Here is a 20,167-nt window from a genome sequence, read left to right as displayed (position 1 = left end):
CTTTTACATAATTTTTGGATAACTCTATCATATAATTAAGTACTTAGCTATATATATCTAGCTGCTGGTTTTTAAATAAGAACTTGATTTGTTTTTTGTTTAAAGATTTTGTTCAGGGACGCCTGGGTGGCTCAGTGGTTGAGCATCTGCCTCCGGCTCAGGGTGTGATCCCAGAGTCCCGGGATCGAGTTCCATATCAGGCTCCTTGCAGGAAGCCTGCTTCTCTCCCTCTGCCTGTGTCTCTGCCACTCTGTGTATCTCTCATGAATAAATAAATAAAATCTTAAAAAAAAAAGGATTTTATTTATTTGGGACGCCTGGGTGGCTCAGTGTTTGAGCATCTGCCTTTGGCTGAGAGGGTGATCCTGGGGTCCAGGGATAGAGTCCTGCATCAGGCTCCCTGTGAAGAGCCTGCTTTACCCTCTGCCTACATCTCTGCCTCTCTTTCTGTGTCTCTCATTAACAAAAAAAAAAATAAAATCTTAAATAAAAAAAAAAGAAAACTTTATTTATTTGAGAGAGAGAGTGCACACAAGCAGGGGGAGGGGCAATGGGAAAGGGAGAAGCAGACTCCCTGATGAGCAGGGATGCCAATACTTGATCTAGGACTTTGAGACCATGACCTGAGCTGAAGACACTTAACTGACTGAACCACATAGGTGCCCCAAATCTTTTAGGGTCCCCTACTTCTATACCATCAATAACTGAAACAGCTTGGTACACAGTTAAGTATTCACTCTATTCATTAAAAAAATAGCAACTGAGAGATTCCCATAATGCTAAATATATATTAAGTAAATAACCAAATAAAAGAAAAGTTTTGGTTAAGGGACTATGTTTCATTTATTCCCTGAGCACCTGCCACGTCAGGCACTGTTCAAAGCTTTGAAGAAATATTACTGTAAGAAGACAGATAACATCTCTACTCTCGGGATGCCTGGGTGGCTCAGTGGCTGAGTGTCTGTCTGCCTTTGGCTCAGGGCATGATCCCAGAGTCCTGGGATCGAGTTCCACATCTGGTTCCCCACAGGGAGCCTGCTTCTCCCTCTATGTCTCTGTCCCTCTTTCTGTGTCTCTTGTGAATAAATAAAATCTTAAAAAAATGTATCTCTACTCTTAAAGCTGATATTCTAGTGATGATCACAGATAATACATAAAATATCTAAGTAAAAATATGTTATATTAGATAATGACAAATGTTAAGGAGTCAAAATAAAGTTAGGACACAAGGGGGTTTGAGGGGAGGTATGCAAATTTAGAGAGCCAGGGAAAGTGTCACTGAGAGGTGACAGATGGTAAAGACCTGAAAGAAGTGAGCAAGAAGATTTGCTAAGGGACTGGATATGGTGACTGAGAACCATAGGTTTAACAAGGATAAACCTAAGATTTCTGGCCAGGGCAACTAAAAGGATGAATTGCGATTTCTTGAGATGGAAGAGTAATGGAGGGCCAGCACATTTTCTATTCTGTTTTAGATATGCTCAGTTGAAGATGCCTGTAAGTCATCCAAGATGTCAGATGTCAAGTAGCCAAGTGAATATATGAATCTGGAATTCTGTGTATAAGTTATAAATCTAGGTATCCCTAGCATAATTCTTTATGCTATATTTTCATGTTTTTAAAGTTTCATGTTTTTCAAGTTCACTAATCTTGTCTTCTAGAACATCTAACCTTCTGTTAATTCTATCCAATGTATTTTTCATTTCAAACATTATATCAATTTGGCCTTTTAAAAATCTTTTATGTTTCTCCTTAACATATTTCCACTTTCACTCATCTTCTTGAACATATGGAGTATATTTTTATAATAGCTGTTTTAACATCTTTACCTACTTCTTTCATCTGTGTTATTTCTGGCTTTGTTTTTATCAACTGATTTTTCTTTTCATCTCATTATAGGCTATATTTTCCTCCTCCTCTGCCTGTCTCTTAATTTTTTATTAGATACTAAACATTGTGAATTTTATGTTCTTAGATCCTGGAGATTCTTTAACTCACTTGAATATTTTGGCTTTCTTCTGGGACATGGTTATTGAAACAATTTGATTGGAGGCTTTCTTTCAAAGCTTTGTAAATGGGTCCATAACAGCCTGGAGTCTCGCTGAAGTAACACCCTTCTGAGGACCACTGGATGCCCTGTATGTTAAGATGGCTTCTCTTGGCTGGGGGGAACATGAACGATTTCCATTAGCCCTCTGGGAGCCCCAGGAACTGTTGCGCCTACTCCTTTCTGACAGTCCTTTCTCCACCTCTAACTTTCTCACACACATACACTCATCAGTGAGTAGTGAGCTGAATGAAGAGCTGAGAGGAACACACTGCAGATCTCCAAACCTTTCTCTTCTCTGGTACTCTGCCATATTTTCTATACTTCAGTTTGTCTCCTCAATTCCTGGAGACTGCTGGGATCTGACTGGGGTCCTCTTCTTTTGCTGCAATCTGGAAACTGCAGGCATTACATCTTGCTTATTTTCCCATTCTCAGAGATCACTGTCCTGTCCTGCCTTTGTTGCCCAAGCCTAAAAACCTTCATTTCATACATTTTGTCTTTTTTTTTTTTTTTTTAAGTTTTTAAGATGGGAGGGTAAACCTGGACCTTGTTACTCCATAATGCAATAGACTACAGTTATGGAAGAGTTATAGAACTGAACATATAGTTTTACTAAGTGAGATAACAGCAAAGCTAATTAAAAGTGAGCTCTAGCTTCTAATCAGTGGGCTTTATGAGTAAACCATTTAAGAATGAGGTTATTGTTGACAATGTGATAACTTTTGAAGAAAAGCATAGATAGTAAGTAGCAGAGTCTTGTTGAAGGAATACATCATAAAATATACCAACCCCTAGTTGTACATTAGGTCTGCAGTGTATTATAGTCTCTTACTTCCTACTGGTCTAGATGCTGCCTTGATACCCAAGACCCTATTTCTCAAGCTTTCTCTGAAGCAAAAATGACTGGCAAGCACCCAGCAGAGTCAAACCACAGTCTACTGCCACATCCGTTACTGGCCACATCTATGCTCCCAGTGAGATTATTTTATCCTGGGACCCAAAGGTAGCAACCAGATAGGTCAACAAGTATATAAGGTTTACACTGTGGGGGAAGTCCTTTACTACACTCAATAGTCTTGTTTTTAGAAGCTATGTGTTAAAAACACATTTTAGTTTAACTACTGAGGGAGTTTAGGAAAGGGAATAAATGAAATTGTTCCTATTGTTTGGTCCAATTGATAATTCTACTGATGATGGAGCAATCCAATCTACTTAGTCTGAGACTTAAATTCTGGAAATCAGGCCTGGAGTCCTGATCAGAAGCTAATGTTCACAATGAATCCACTACCTTCCAGAACTTTAGTATTAATGCCTAGGACTAGGCGCGCAGGGACTAGAAGTTGGAAAGGGTACCTGGAGAAAAACTTACAAGAGTCCTAGCTCTTGTCCACATTTTAGCAGGTGGCCAACATTGTGTGGATAGTCACTAAATCTTGTACCCTTTGATCCAGATACTCTTCCTCACATCAACTAGGTAAATACATATAACTGGTCACCAGGATCTCATCCCAGATACTCTCTGAGAGCAATCAAGACCCCTACTATTCACTATATATGAACTATTTAATACAATGCTGTGCACAGAGGAAAGCCCAATGAAACGCTTGCTGGTTAAAAAATGTCTTTAAAAAGAACTGGTAAAGGGGTGCTTGAGTGGTTCAGTTGATTAAACAGCCAACTCTTGATTTCAGCTCAGATCATGATCTCAAGTTTCCTGGAATCAAGGCCCATGTTGGGCTCCACACTTGGTGCGGAGTTGGCTTGAGGAGTACAGTTGTCCTTCCCAACTCCCTCTCCCCCTCTGCCCTTCCCTGCCACAAGTGTGCACACACTTTCTCTCTCAAATAAATAAATAAATCTTTTTAAAAATGTAAAGAAAAGAGACGCCTCGGTGGCTCAGTGGTTGAGCATCTGCCTTTGGCTCAGGTCGTGATCCCAGAGTCCTGGGATTGAGTCCTGCATCAGGCTCCCCACGGGGAGTCTGCTTCTCCCTCTACCTGTATCTCTGCTTCTGTTTGTCTGTCATGAATGAACAAACAAACCTTTACAAAAATAAATGTAAAGAAAAAAAAGAACTGGTAAGTTTCTAATTTTCACATACTAGGACAAAATACTTGTCATTTTCATTTTCTAGCAATCCAAACCATGTAACTTTAGTATCTCAGCCTTAAACCATTTCTCTAACCTAGAGTATCCAGTTTCATCTGACCTCAAAACTGCCATTAAATATCTATTATCACCCATATTTTTTAACACGTGTGGTCACAGAAGACCAAGTATTAGTCTTTCACTCTCCAGTGCTAGCAAATAGGTTTCAGGCTCCTGTGTCTTAGGGCTATAGATGATGAGCAGAAAAGTACCACAGACATTAGTTATGACCCAGTATTATGGTCAGATCCTGAAGCAACTCAGGCAGTTTAGAAATCATTACCATGATCTAGGATTTGGAATTTTAAACGATTTATAGCCCTATGTGAACTGCAAAGATTTTTGCTCGTATTCCCTTCTGGCAATTCCTTCTCTACATGTCTGGCTCCCTAACACTTGGGTGCAGATCAACAGTTAGCTCAGAACTTGAGGAGAGCTGCTAGTCTCTATTCTTTGACCACTGTCAACACAGACACCTCTCCCTACAGTTTTCTCTGATAATATATGTAAATATCCAAAGGTTATTCTACTTAGAATTATTTAATGAGATAACTTATGATTATGGTTTTAAACACTAACATTAAGTCTATTTTTGAAAACCTGGAATCTGTTATAAATAACATTGCTTTTCTATTTAAGTATTTCAGAGTTGTTATTTTACTTCACATTCTATCATATTTAGATTTTTATAACTCTTATACCAGTACAGTTAGTGCTTAAAATTATGGCATCAGGTACCAGCCTTTATGAGCACTTTTCATTAAATTTTTTTTAAAAAAAGATATTCATTAGGTATAATATCAATGGAATTATATCATAACAAATAGATATGGAAACTCTTAAGATCTTTATTACACTCTTATTTAAATAAGAATTTATATTTCTTGATTATAAGAATCTTAGTATCACTGGGTTTTTTTTTTAATTTCCAGAGTTTACTTTCAATTTTGATAACTTCTTCTCCCCCTAAATTTCTGACAATGTATAATATTAAATATAGCTACCAAAAATATCCTTGAACAACAAAATCAATTTTGTAGTTGTTAGCAATGAATGATAAGATTCAATATTTTTTAAAATTCATGATAAAATTTAGCACTCTAATTTAATATGTAAATCACACAAGGAAATATCTTCTCACATTCATCAAATATTCAGGCCCAACCTATCCCACAGAAGTCACAAAATTAAGCTTTATGTCTCATTAACTATTACTTCATTTGCTCTCTTTTTTTGGAGATTTATTTTTTATTTATTTTAGAAAGAGAGCAAGAGCACGCATGCACGTGCAGTGGGGAGGGGCAGAGAGAGAGAGGGAGAGAGCCCTAAGCAGACCTTGCATTAAGTGCAGAGCCCAATGGAGGATTCAATCACATGACCCTGATATTATGGCCTGAGCTAAAGCCAAGAGTCACTCATGCAAGTGACCTACCCAGGTGCCCCTGTATTTGCTTTTAAAACTGAATCTAATATTCCACTGCAGTATATAGTACTTACCTTGTGTGAATCCATTTCTGCTTTTAATTTGTTTTGTGCCCATTTTACTTTAATGACATGAGAATTAATATCTTCCTTTAGTTTGTCAATTTCTCTGGTGAGTCTAGTAGTTTCACTTTCCTAAAACAGTAATACTAGGTCATATTTTTTCATCTGAACAATCAACTAGTTATTTATGTATCTTTTATACCTCCTCAAAACAATCAATTCAATAACACAATATTTCAGGGTTTAGTATATTATAACGTACATAAACCTAATTCAAAGTTCAAATGAAAGAGAGGACCAAAATCCTAAATCAAATGAACAGACATAAGATGATTAACATTTATATTTCAGCCAACTAGATATTTGCAAGCAAGCATTAAGTATGATTCTTCTCAACTGGCTGGCATTAAGACGAAATACAAATTAAAATCTTCCAGAATTTCTGAGAACAATGAAAACATTCCTGAACTAAAAGTTAATGAAAAAATAACATTCATTACCAAGAAATGATAATGGACTAGAAATAAGACCATGCTATGAGGCTGCTAGTTAACACCAAGGACTCTGAATAGCTCAGTAATTAAATTTCTTTGGGCAGCATCTAAAAAGAACATGTTTTTCTACAAGAAAAATGTAAGTTCTATCCTATAACAAATAAGTATTACATTAAGATTCTAGTCAAATTACATAGTTCTGGCTGAGAAACTATTCACATCTTGATCCCACTATGCATGTATTTTACCAAAATAAAATGTTCTTTTGAAGCAGAAACTCATTTCTTCAAAGTACAGATATTAAAAGGTTTAAAAAATATCAGGAAAAAGTTATTTAATAAACAACATGTATCGATATCTTGTTTTTTTCCTAGCAAAGACTTTTTTTGCAGACAGGTAATGAGATACTAAGACTTTTAAAGCATTCATGTTCTTAGAAGGTAAACTAACAAAAATAACTTTATGCTTAATAGTGACTTTAACCACATTAATTATGACTGTTTGATACGGTAAGGAAAAGAAAAAGGAATGAATTTCAACTATAGTACAATAGCACAAATTATACCTTGGTCTCATATAGCTGGTGCAACCGTCCTTTCTCCTGAGAAAGCTGCTTAATTTTGTTAGTATTTTTCTCAGACTCTTTATTCGCATCTCTGAGTTTCCTTTCAAGTATCTCTTTTTCCTTTCGAAGGTCTAAAGATTCCTTCTCACCTCTTACATACTTCATTACCATTGCTTCTTTTTCCTGGCGTGCCTCTTCACATTTTTTGTTGGCCTTTGAAAAAATATCCAGCATTAATAAAATTTTTTTTAAATCAAAATCAAAATAAATATTTTTCTATAATGTTACCAATGTATTTTCTGGGTTTTTTTTTTTTTTTCATAATGTCCCCAGGGCCTGTGTCAGGAAATTTTTTTTTTTTTTTTTTTTTTTTTTTTTTTTTTTTTTTTTTTTTTTTTTATTTTTTTTTTTGTGTCAGGAAATTTTTAAATGAAAGGAAATATTCAAAATTAGAGAAAGATGATACAGTAAACAAATTAGTATCACTAGTATTTGCTTTTATGCTTTCCTATTTCTTCTACTTTGACTGACGTAATTGCCACTTTGTTTACTCCTCCAGATATACTTTTCCACTCTATCCTATCCCACCCTGGGCTTTGGGGAAATGACTATCATGGACTATATCAAGTTTCCTTGCCCAGAACTTCCAGTTAGATTCGGCCACCAACAGGAGGCACTTGGCAGACCACAAGTACAGGCAGAGTGACATCTGGCTTCTCCAATCACCACATGTTGGCTGAAGGCCACTGCTCACATCAGGTGCCCTCATTATATAATTAGCCCCTCTGAACCGCACTACTGGTTCCCTCTTCTCATTCCTTTAGCTTGAAGAGTTTTAATGGTTTCTCAAGGGGCACTTGGGTGGCTCAGGTTGTGATCCCAGAGTCCTGGGATCAAGTTCAGGATCAAGTTCAGGATCAAGTTCTTGCAAAAAGTAATCATATGAAAGCTAATTATTCATTTGATTTTCTGTATATGAAAAGGTTTCTAAAGTATTTCACTTCATTGGGTGCTTGGGTGGCCCAGTCAGTTAAGCAGCTGTGTTTGGCTCAGATCATAATCTCAGGGTCCTAAGATCAAGCCTGCATTGGGCTCCCTGCTCAGTAGGGGAGTCTGCTTCTCCCTCTCCCTCTGCCTCTCCCCACACGCTCACCCTCTCTCTCAAATAAATAAGTAAAATCCTTAAAAAAGAAAAAATATTTTACTTAAAAAATACCTAACTGGACTAAGTGTGACAATCTATATGGCCTCAAAATTCTCTATTAATATAAGCTGGTACTCCATATTCTGAAGTTTCATGCAATGAAAACTTTTACAGAAAGCTTTTCATTTAAGTAAATTTAAATTCACAATTTGCAAATATGATGCAGCACATATTCATGTTATAAAAGATGGAACCTTAAATTTTAGGGATTTTCAGTGGTATCTAGTGTAAATGCCAACTGATACTATAACTGAATTGAAGATGTATAATGTTAAGAGAATGTAGGAAAAGCTCTCATGCTCTGATGAAAATTAACTGACTAAGAATGTTTCATGAAGTTCTGGTACAGCTGATAAATACATCTAATAGATACGCAGAATACTATACAAACACTTTTTAAAATTGCTCAATTGGGATTTTTTCCCCCTACTGAAACAGTCTGCTAATTTTCAAGAGAAATTAAGGGAATCACTAGAATAGGAATATCAGAGATCCCTGAGGATTTCACAATGTAATTGTGGACAAGGACTGAGAAAATTGTACTGGAATTGGTTAACTGAATTAGCTATACTTTTAGATAACTGAATAACTGTTCTTAGAAAAGGCAATTAATGGTAACGTTCACTTCAAAAGAAGTCTGGTTTCATAAGTTAGTCCTCAGACAACATATTGGCTTTTAGAAATACAAAAAGTTGTGGCTTCTGTTCCAGAAGAGCTCACTACCTAGTATGAACAACATATAAACAAAACATTTATACATTATCTTAACATATATACATACAATATATAAAGAAATGTGCAAATGCCTAAGGGTATAAAATAGCATGATTTTTTGGAGGCTATCAAGACATTTTATAGGATTTAAATTTGGCATGCTGGTTGGACTGGGGAGGAAGTAGTTATGAAATAGACTGGTAGAGATTAAATCTTCAAAGGAAGAAGGGTTTCTCTTATCACGCTTATGAGGTGAGATTTTATCCTACAGGCAATGGGAAGCCAAAAGATTTATACATCGGAACCTTTTATTAAACGCATGTTTAAGTAAGATAACTAACTGATGGCAGGATGGAAGCTTCACTGAAATTGAGAGATGAGAAGTGGAAAAACCAGAAAAGAGACAAAGTAGATAAAGTTAAACACTGTAAGGTTCTTTTTCTTTCTTTCTTTTTTTTTTTTTTAAGATTTTATTCATTCATGAGAGACACAGAGAGAGAGAGAGAGAAAGGCAGAGACACAGGCAGAGGGAGAAGCAGGCTCCATACAGGGAGCCTGATGTGGGACTCAATCTGGGGTCTCCAAGGATCACACCCTGGGCTGAAGGCAGCGCTAAACTGCTAAGCCACTGGCGCTGCCCAAAACTGTAAGGTTCTTGACTATAGCAGGGATGTCCTGTTACTCAGTCATCCATGGATCAGCTGCAAAGGAATAACCTGGGGTGCTTAAAGTTCATGTTTCTAGGTCTCAACCCAGACCATGGCAGCACTTGCTTCCCAGAACTGCTGGGAGTATTAAACAAGATAATATAGTATAGTATTACTATATAGTAATATAGTAATTACTACTTAAGCTTCCCTAGAAAGTCCATTTATGGCATAGATAAAGGAAGAAAAGCCAGTAAGTCTTTGCATTTGACCAGTTTAAGATGTTTATCATTGACTTGGATGAACATAAAGAAAGCAGGAATAAGATAATCAAGATACAACAGTCTGGGACACCTGGGTGTTCAGCGACAGAGCGTCTGGCTTCAACACAGGGCGTGATCCCAGGGTGCAGGATCAAGTCCCACATCAGGCTACCTGTGAGGAGCCTGCCTCTAACCTCTGCCTAGGTTTCTGCCTCTCTCTCTCTCTCTCTCTCTGGTGTCTTTCATGAATAAATAAAAAATCTTAAAAAAAAAAAATACAACAGCCTGCTAAAATTAAAACATAAGAAGTACTGCTTTTTGAAACATGGCAGATAAATTATCCCCATCCAAAATCCAAAATATTTAGATGAAATCCAACAGATATCCTTTTATTTTTTAAATGTTTCTTTACTTGGGAGAGCAAGCAAGCATACAGAGAGGGGAGGGGCAGATGGAGAGGGAGAGTAGACTCCCCACTGAGCCTGGAGCCCCCTTGGGGCTTCATCCCACAATCTCATATCCCTGAGACCACAACCTGAGCTGAAACCAAGAGTTGGATGCTCAACAGACTGAGCCATCCAGGTGCCCCACAAACATCCTTTTAATAAACAGGTAAGTTCTCAAGAAAGTATGAGAAACTCCCCAGGGCCAAAGAAGCTAAGGGGAAGCAGGAATCCAGAGCGGTATGTTAAGCTTGAACTGCCCTGTAGACATTTCCCAATACCAGGCCATGAGGATATGGCGGGAGGAAACATGCTGTAAATTACCTGAGAATTTGTAAATCTACCCTCTTACAAGTATAAGGTTCAAATTCATTCTACCTATATAGTCAGTTAATACTTCCCGATTCAATTCATCATAACAACCAACAGTCAGGCACTATGCTAGGAAGTGAAGTTGATTATAAGTAAGATTCCATACTTGAGAAGGAGTTCAGGGCCACCCAGTGGCTCAGTAGGTTGAGCATCTGCCTTAGTCTCAGGTCATGATCTCAGGGTCCTGGGATCAAGCCCTGCTGCCTCTGGCTCTCTGCTTAGCTGGGAGTCCACTTCTCCCTCTGCACTCCCCTCTGCCCAGCCCCATACTCATGTCCTCACATATGCTCTCTTAAATAAATAAATAAATCTTAAAAAAAAAAAAACAAAAAAGAGCTCAGGTAGTAATACAAAAACAATGCTTAAACGCTCTCTTCTGAAATCTATGTATACCACTCAAGGAGATGATCAAGGTATACCAAGTAGGAAAAAAAATCCAACAAGATGCACAGTAAAATTCTAATTAAGTAGGAAGAATATGTTTATGAATACATACACATAAGCTTCTGTGCCTTATACATGTATACATGATAAGATACATAACCAAAATATCAACAGTTAACCTTGGAACAAGGAATGGGATACCAAGGATTTGGGCACAGGAAGAGAGAAGTACAAATGAAGGAGGATTTTCACTTTTTGTTCTATATACTTCCTCAATTTATTAAAAAAATATTTTTGTAGTTAGCATGTATTTATGTGTTGCTTTAGCATTTTTTTTTAAAGATTTTATTTATTTATTCATGATAGTCACACAGAGAGAGACAGAGAGGCAGAAGGAGAAGCAGGCTCCATGCACCGGGAGCCCGACGTGGGATTCGATCCCGGGTCTCCAGGATCGCGTCCTGGGCCAAAGGCAGGCACCAAACCGCTGCACCACCCAGGGATCCCTGCTTTAGCATTTTTTTAAAAATTAATTACCCATTCTTAAGATACTACTGATACCCGAAATAGTCTAACAGATTAGTTTATAATAAACAAGAAAAAGTCACCAGAATATAAAGCTGATAATGATAATGATTTGAAAAATACCTGTTCCATTCGATGGGCCATCTCTTTATGCAACTGCTGAACTGCATTTTTAGCTGCAATGTCTTGAGCTACTAGTTTTTCTTTGGAAGTTTTAACTTCTTTACTAAGTTCCTCTATTCTTGATTCTAACTGTAAAGAAAATTATTTCCAGATTATTTTTATAGCTATACCAAAGAGACTACCAACACTTTAAATATAAACAATGAAAGGGAACATAATGTAATGAATATACTTCAAACAGAAATCAAAAGTAAATGTTAGCAATGTTTCTAAATCTTTTTTTTTAAGATTTTATTTATTTATTCATGAGAGACACAGAGGCAGAGACATAGAAAGAGGGAGAAGCAGGCTCCTCACAGGGAGCCTGATGTGGAATTCGATCTCTGGACCCAGGATCATGCCCTAGGCTAAAAGCAGACGCTCAACCGCTGAGCCACCACTTCTAAATCTTATTAGAATTAAGGTATAAAGCTGATGCAGTTTCTGGTAAGATGTATGTGGCAAGCTCTAGAACAATCACCAGGTAAATAACTCAAAAATATACTGAAAATATGAAAGAAATTTATTTATTTTTTTAATGAAAGAAATTTAAATGTTAGATATTCACTTAATGCAAAAGAAAGCAGTAAGAGAAGAATAGGGGAACAAAAAGACATCAGACATATGGAAAAAAAATGGCAGACATATGGGATGCCTGGATGGCTCAGCGGTTCAGGGTCTGCCTTCAGCTCAGGTCGTGATCCTGGAGTCCCAGGATCAAGTCCCACATTGGGCTCCCTGTGAGGAGCCTGCTTCTCCCTCTGCCTATGTCTCTGCCCCTCTCTCTCTCTCTCTCTGTCTCTGTCTCTCATGAATAAATAAAATCTTAAAAAAAAATGGCAGACATAAATCTACTGTCAATAACAGCATTAAATGAGATTATATTAACTATTTATATCAAAACCCAGAGATTATCAGATATAATTAAAAACACAATCCAACAAGACACGATCTGTAAGACATGCTTTAGATTCAAAGATATAGACTGAAAGAAAAAGAATGGAAAAAGATCCAGCAAGCAAATAACCATAAAAAAATAGGAGTGGCTATACTAATATACAAAATAAACTACAAAAAAAAAATGTTACCAGAGAGAAAGAGAGAGAGATTTTATAATGATTAAATGGTCAATCAATAATAATTCTAAGTATATATGTACCTAAGTAACATAGCACGAAAATACATGAACCAAAAGCTGACAGAAATGAAGGAGGCAATTGATAGTCGGGAGACTTCAATACCTCACTTTTAATAACGGACAGAACCAAACAGAAGATTAACAAGGAAACAGGTAACTTGAGCAGAACTATAAAACAACTGGATCTAACACATCTATACATTCCATCCAACAACAGAATATACATGCTCATCAAGTGGACATGGAATATTCTCTAGGACTGAACATATGCCAGGTCATAAAATAAACCTCAATAAACTTAAAAGATTGAAATCTTATAAAATATGTTCTTAAAGTATAATGAAATGAAACTAGAATTGGTAACAGCAAGAAATCTCAGATTTTCACAAATACGTTAAAATTAACACTTCAATAAACAATGGGGAAAATCACAAGGAGAATTAGAAAATATGAGGAAATTAGGAATACAAAGACACAACATACACAACTTAGGGGATATACCTAAAGCAATGCTTAGAGGGAAATTTACAGCTATAACTATATTAAAAAAAAAGAAATCTCTCAAGTCAACAACCAAACTTTCATCTTAAGGCACTGGAATAAGAGAAGCAAACTAAACCTAAAGCCAGCAAGAGGAAGAAAATAATAAATATTAGAATGAAAATTAAATAGAAAATAAACAGAAAATTCAACAAAACAGTTCTTTGAAAAGATTGACAAAATTGACAAACCTTTAGGCAAAAAAGGGGGTGTGGGAGAAAGACTCAAATTACTAGAATGGAAATAAAAAAGAGACACACTAACCTTATAGAAATAAAAACAGTATAAATGAATACTATGACCAATTTAACTTGGATGAAATAAAAGGACAATTCCTAGAAAGGCACAAACTACCAAAACTGGCTCAAGAAGAGAGAATCTGAGCAGACCTATAAATAGATTTAAGTAGTAAAAAAAAAAAAATAATAAACAACAAAACCTACCAAGAAATATTTAAGCCCAGGAGACTGCACAGATAAATTCTACCATGCATTTAAAGAATACCTATTCTTTTTTTTAAGATTTTATTTTTAAGTAATCTCTATTCCCAACATGGGGCTCAATCAAACTCATGACCCTAAGATCAAGAGTCACACACTCCCCTCAGACTGAGCCAGCCAGATGCCCTGAATTAATACCATATCAATTCTTCACAAACTTCTCCCCAAAAGAAACACTTCCCAACTCATTTTATGACTTCAGTATTACCCTGACACTAAGACCAAGAAAATCACAAGAAAAAGAACTATAAGACCAGTATCTCTTCTGAATATAGACAAATTCTCAATCAATGGAAATTACAGCACTAGCAAACCAATCCTGAAATATATAAAAAGAATCATATACCATGACCCAAAGCTATTTATTCTAGCAATGCAAGGCTGGCTTAACATCCAGAAACCAATTAATGTAATGTATATCAACAGAACAAAAACATATGATCACCTCGATAAATGCAGAAAAAGCATTTGATAAAATTCAGCACTCTTTCATAATAAAAACACTAAGCAAAGTAGGAATAAAAATGTACTTCTTCAACCTGATAAAGAGCATCTGTGAATGCTAGCACAGCTAGTATAGTACTTAATGGTGACAAGCTAAATGCTTTCTCCCTAAGATCAAGAACAAGAACAAGATATCCATTCTTGCCACTTTTATTCAACCCCATATTGGAGGGTCCAGGCCAGACAATTAGGTAAGAAATGAAATAAAAGGCACTTGGAAAGGATAAGTAAAACTCTCTATTTGCAGATGACATGATCTTATATACAGAAAATCCTAAGGACTACCAATGGATATGGGGTTTCTTTGTGGGTAGTTGATAAATATTCTAAAATTGTGGTGAAGGTTGTACTACTAAAAACCATTAAGCTGTATAACTGAAATGGGTGAACTGCATGGTATGTAAATTATATCTCAATAAAGCTGCTGAAAAAACCCTAAGTGTTAGCTTATATTGGGATCCCTGGGTGGCTCAGCAGTTTAGTGTCTGCCTTCGGCCCAGGGCATGATCCTGGAGTACTGGGATCGAGTCCCACATCGGGCTCCCGGCATGGAGCCTGTTTCTCCCTCTGCCTGTGTCTCTGCCTCTCTTTCTCTCTGTGTCTCTCATGAATAAGTAAATAAAATCTCTTAAAAAAATAAATAAAATGTTAGCTCATAGAACATGTGTATAATTTCCCTTATGACAAAATTACCTAGAGTGACAGTGTCCAATTCAAGCCACATGTGTAATTTATATTTTCTAGTAGACACATTTTAAGAAGCAAAACGTGAAATATTAAACTTAATATATCCAAAATATTAACACTTTGACACATAATCAATTTACTTTAGAAATTGAGATATTTTACTTTTTTTATACTAAGTCCACAAAATTGTGTATTTCATACTTAAAGTATTTAATTTGGACTAGCCACCTTTCAAGTACTCAATAGCTATATGTGGCTAGTGGCTGCCATATTGAAAGGTGAAGATCTAGAGATTAATCTAAGAAAAAAGAATCCTGCTATATTGGCTAGCAAAAGAAACTAGAATCCAATTTTCTCCTTTAAAAAGGCACAACCACTAACAAGCTCATGAAAAGAACAGCTTGGGTTCTCTCCCCTATTTTTGGTCTTTAGTTTCTGATCATCAGCAGTGACCTGCCTACTAAAAGCTGGCTTCTGTCCATTTGTAAGCCTCCCTTACGCTTTAAAGTTTTAAGTTTGTTTTTACTATGGTATAGCTCTAAAGTACATAAAAGTCAGGATTAAGCAAGTAAAATTTATAAATACTATCACCTTCCAACTATGTAATGGTACATTAAATATACCAAGACATAAGCAAGTAAAACTTGGCTTAATTTTTTTATTATCAATTGTTTATTGTTTTTTTTTTCATTATATAGTTTTTGGTGATGGATGAAACAAAAGGAAAGACTTTTAAGGTTAAAATGCTTCTAATCCTGTCTACAGAAGAAAAAAAGCAGCTCAGTAAGATAAGAGCAGCTCAGCTTTGCCACAAGTCTGAATATTCACTTTGTTGATCCATATATCAGAATTCATTTTTTAAAAATTTAAAAAGGAAAGAAAAAGAGGAAAGACAAACTGGAGAAGCTAGCTAGCCAGATAAAATTCTGAAAGAGAGCCAGTTTTCCAGTATAGTACACAATAACACTGAGAATGGAATCATCTTAAACTATAAGCTTAAAAATATTCTAATGCTGGATATATATATATATATTATATATATATATATAATATATATAAGGTATATATTGCTTCTTCTTTAAGTAGTGGAAAGTCTATTTGCCAAATCAAATCTTTTCTTCCTCAGATTTCTATTACATATAGAATACACTCACACATATCCTATAAAAATATAAATTTTTACACGAGAAAAAAAATCAGATGATTCCCATTTCAAAAAAAGAATGCTTTATATACCAAGCAATCCTCTGAATTTAAAATACAATTTAGCTTACAGAATTTCAATTTATACATAGATTTTTCAGGAAGGTATTTACAAATTGAAGTATAGTGTTTAAAGATTTTTTGCCTTTTTACCTGTTTAATTGTGCTCATATGCTGCTTCTCTGTTTCTGTTCTTTTTTTTAGTTCTTCTCTTAAATTGTCTTTTTCTGAACAAATGTCTAAGATGAGCTCCTGATGCTTCTTATTTTCTTTAATTAATCTAAATACAAAAACAGCAGTATAAGTAAAACACAATTAAAAATGGAGATGTGAAATACAGTGTTTGCAGATTAGATATACTTATGATTAATATATCAACATTCCTAAGTAATACTTTTGTAATGAGACATTGTATTTTATAGAACATTCTCTGGTGGTCAGGCTATTAACTTCTTGCAGAAATTTGCATATTTCAAATCAAGTGAAATATAATCAGATAAAGAAAACCATATTCTTTTAAGTTGACCACTTTGGTTATCTCAGCTATGTACTTCATCCCTTCTGTATTTGAATTCCTCCAGGTCAGTGGTTCTCAACCTGAGGCAAAGTCCTTCCAGGCATTTGCCTGGAAACATTTTTGGTTGTCACAACAGAGGTGGGGGGATTGCTACTAGATTCTTTTGGGTGGAGGTCAGGGATGCTGCTGAACATTTTATAATGCACCCCCCACCACCAAAGAGTGATCTCCTAAATGTCAATAATGCTGAGGGTGAAAAATCTTGCTTTATTTAGATTTTAAGAATATTTCAACGATGTTCTAATGATAGTTACAAGAGACACTGAAATAAAATTAAAAAATATAAAAGTTCAAGCAGAAATTTCATTTTGAGTCCCCTAGAAAAATATAAATAAAGCCTTAAAAGTTACCTGTGCAGTATTCAGGACTTTGACATAAGATACCTCAAGAAGTTAACAACTAGTATTTTTGAATTATTAAAAGCAATAACTATTACTTAATACTTATTGCACAATTACTATTCACTAGGTTTATCCTTAAGTGCATAATTTCATTTAATATTCAGGTTTATGAAATTACGAAGCCTATGAAATTATCTATTTTATGAATTTTAAGAAATAAAAAAAGCAAAAAACCTGAAGCCCAGCACTTGTTCCAGGTCACACAGCTACTAAGAGGCTGAAGTGAGATTTGGACCCAGGTCTAATTCCACAGTCTAGGCCTTTCCCTTCTTCGAAGATGCTCATTCACTGGACAAATGCTTATTGGGTACCTACTATGTACCTATATTCTTCAGTGTGCTAAAAGTTATGTCAGCAAACCATCCCTGCCCTCACGGTGGTTATATTCAAAGGGAGAAGATGAAAATAGACACAATATAATAAAATGTCAGGCAGTGATCATGTCCTATTAAGTAAAAAAGAAAAAAAGTAAAGGAGGGCAAGAGGACAGAGAGCGACTTGAGCAGTGATTTTATTTTATTTTTTTAAGATGTATTTATTTGAGAGAGCGAGAGAGAGAGAGAGAGAGAGAGAGACTGCGCATGATGCTGCGGCAGGGCAGAGGAGGACAGAGGCAGAGAATCTCCAGCAGACTTCCCACTGAGCTCAGAGCTGGATAACAGGCTCTATATCACCACCCTGAGATCACCAGTGCAGCCTAGGGTCAGACGCTCACCTGACTGAGCTCCTCAGGCGCCCTTATCTACATTAGGCAGTGAATGTAGATAAGGTAGTCCCGGTGGGCCTCTCTGAGGAGCACAGGACCACAGCAAGAAAGCAAATCATGCAAATACTTGGGAAGGAGAAAAACATACCATGCAAGTTTCTTCAAGCCTTTTTGGCACAGTGGTTTAACTTAGATTATTTATTTGATTTGGTGTACACTCAAGCTGTTGCAGAAAATTACCTGAAGCAAAGGATCCTGGCTGTAGTTTACAAGTAAGCAATCTACGAAGGCAGAAGTGGAAGAGCAGCGAACCCTCAAACTGTCACATCCGATGCACAACTAACCGTTCTTAATTAAGAATTCTGGTTGGGACCTTGGACAACACACTGATGTTAGAAAATAGAGGAATGGGGGGATCCCTGGGTGGCGCAGCAGTTTAGCGCTTGCCTTTGGCCCAGGGCGCGATCCTGGAGACCCAGGATCGAATCCCACGTCGGGCTCCCGGTGCATGGAGCCTGTTTCTACCTCTGCCTGTGTCTTTGCCTCTCTCTCTCTCTCTGTGTGACTATCATAAATAAAAATAAATGAATTAATTAATTAATTAATAAAAAAAGAAAATAGAGGAATGGATGTGTAAATAGTGATGCTAGGAAATAGATACACTAATGAAAATTTAAGCCAAACAAACTAAGATAGTTTTCTTTATAGAATATTAAGTGAAGGCAAAAGAAAAAAAAATGCGTGTTCTACAGCTAACCTGAGTCACAAAGCATTGTATTTGGAATTAAAAGTATTCTGTGCATAACAAAAGACTAACTTAGTTAAAAATATATATATATTTATAATGCCTTAATGTCTATAAAACAATTCAGGTATCGTCCCCTTCACGGAGATGAAAAATGTTTGATTCATAGAGGCTGATGTGAACCACAAAACAGAGTTTTGCACATGGAAGTGGGACTCTTCTAACTGCAGGCTTCTGGAAACTGCTTACCCCAGTGTACTATGCTGCCACCATTCTGACAGGCTGCGGCAAGAAGGAATTTTTTATTGCATTCCTAATATTTTTAGATAAATTTAACAACTTCTAACTAGTTCATTTCAGATAACCACGTTGAAAAAAACTATCTTGGCTCAGATTTTAACTTGGGCATTTACTAGCATGTGACCTTGAGCAAATTACTGAATTTTTCCGTGCTTCAGGTACCTCATCTGTAAAACAGGAGTAATAGTTCACACCACAGGGGACTGTTGTGATTCCATGAATTAATACATGTATATGAAGTGCCAGGCACATAATTAACAACATATAGGTATTTGCTGTTATTATTCAATGTACATCTGACAATTTACAAGAAAAGCAAAAGATGAGTCCAGATCTAAGGTGAATGGGAAGAAGCATCAGACAGTCTCAAAAAAAAAAAAAAAAAAAAAGGATCTGGAAGAACAGGTACAGATAGAAAAATGAGGAAATTACCCTAAAAAAATTCAACAATGGTGAAAGCACCAATGCTCTAAGTAAAAAAAAACAAAAAAAACCAAAAACAACAACAACAAAAAAAAAACAGTTTATTTATAATAGCAGCATTCCAGTAAGGATAGGAGTAGAAGTGGCAGCCACTAGTTTTGGGGCAGTATTAAGTAGGGCCTTGAGTCTCAAGAGATATTTATATACTCACGTTCACAGTATTATTCACAATAGTCAAAATGTGGAAGCAACTCAAATGTCCATTGACAGATGAACGGATAAGCAAAATATGGCATATACATAAAATATTATTTGACCTTAAAAAGGCATTTCTGACAGGCGCTACAACTTGGATAACCCTTGAGGACATCTGCTAAGTGAAATTAACCAGTTATAAAAAGACAAATACTATAGGATTCCACTTTATATAAAGTACCAAGAGTAAACTTTTAGAAACAGGAAGTAGAACAGTGGTTGTCAGGCAGGGGACTGGGAGTTGAATGGTATGAAGCTTCAGTATGCAAAATGAAAAAGCTGTGGAGATTGCACAAAAATGTGAATAAACCTAACACTACTGAACAGTACATTTAAAAACAAGATGGTAAATTTTATGTGTATTTTGTCATCATCTAAAATAAAAACAAAAAATAGAAAAAAAAGAAGGGCTCTGGACACTTAAGAGATTAAAGTTCACTGGATAACCCAATGAAGGCTAAGCTGGTTTGGGGAAGACTGATCCACTGAACAAGAAAGTCTAGAAGAGGGGCACCTGGGTGGCTCAGCAGTCGATCATCTGCCTTTGGCTCAGGGAGTGATCTTGGAGTCCCGGGATCAAGCCCCACATCAGGCTCCCTGCATGGAGCCTGCTTCTCCCTCTGCCTACATCTCTGCCTCTCTCTGTGTCTCTCAAGAATAAATAAATAAAATCTTTTCTTAAAAAAAAAAGGAAAGAAAGTCTAAAAGAGTAAACACTAGTAGCAAGGAGAT

At 36.1% G+C, this 20,167-nt stretch overlaps 1 protein-coding gene across 4 annotated transcripts in view; it reads right to left on the bottom strand.

Annotated features, from left to right (window-relative positions):
• Positions 1–20,167, bottom strand: part of CCDC186 (coiled-coil domain containing 186) — a 59,593-nt gene that overhangs the window by 27,113 nt on the left and 12,313 nt on the right. For 3 of the 4 annotated variants that reach the window (XR_013367808.1, XM_077877557.1, XM_077877558.1), the window contains 4 exons: positions 16,182–16,308; positions 11,418–11,546; positions 6,743–6,955; positions 5,696–5,815 (listed from right to left, as the gene is read on the bottom strand). Coding sequence is in view for 2 of the 4 variants with exons in the window: in XM_077877557.1 (XP_077733683.1) it covers positions 5,696–5,815; positions 6,743–6,955; positions 11,418–11,546; positions 16,182–16,308 (589 nt within the window). In the remaining 2 variants the exon portion in view is untranslated. The remainder of the gene's footprint in view (positions 1–5,695; positions 5,816–6,742; positions 6,956–11,417; positions 11,547–16,181; positions 16,309–20,167) is intronic. The other variant, XR_013367809.1, reaches the window with a different exon arrangement.

Source organism: Canis aureus, chromosome 29 (genome assembly GCF_053574225.1).
Source record: "Canis aureus isolate CA01 chromosome 29, VMU_Caureus_v.1.0, whole genome shotgun sequence".
Classification (NCBI taxonomy): Eukaryota; Metazoa; Chordata; class Mammalia; order Carnivora; family Canidae; genus Canis; species Canis aureus.
The sequence above is the reverse complement of the archived record's forward strand: the minus strand, read 5'-3'. Positions and strand labels throughout refer to the sequence as shown.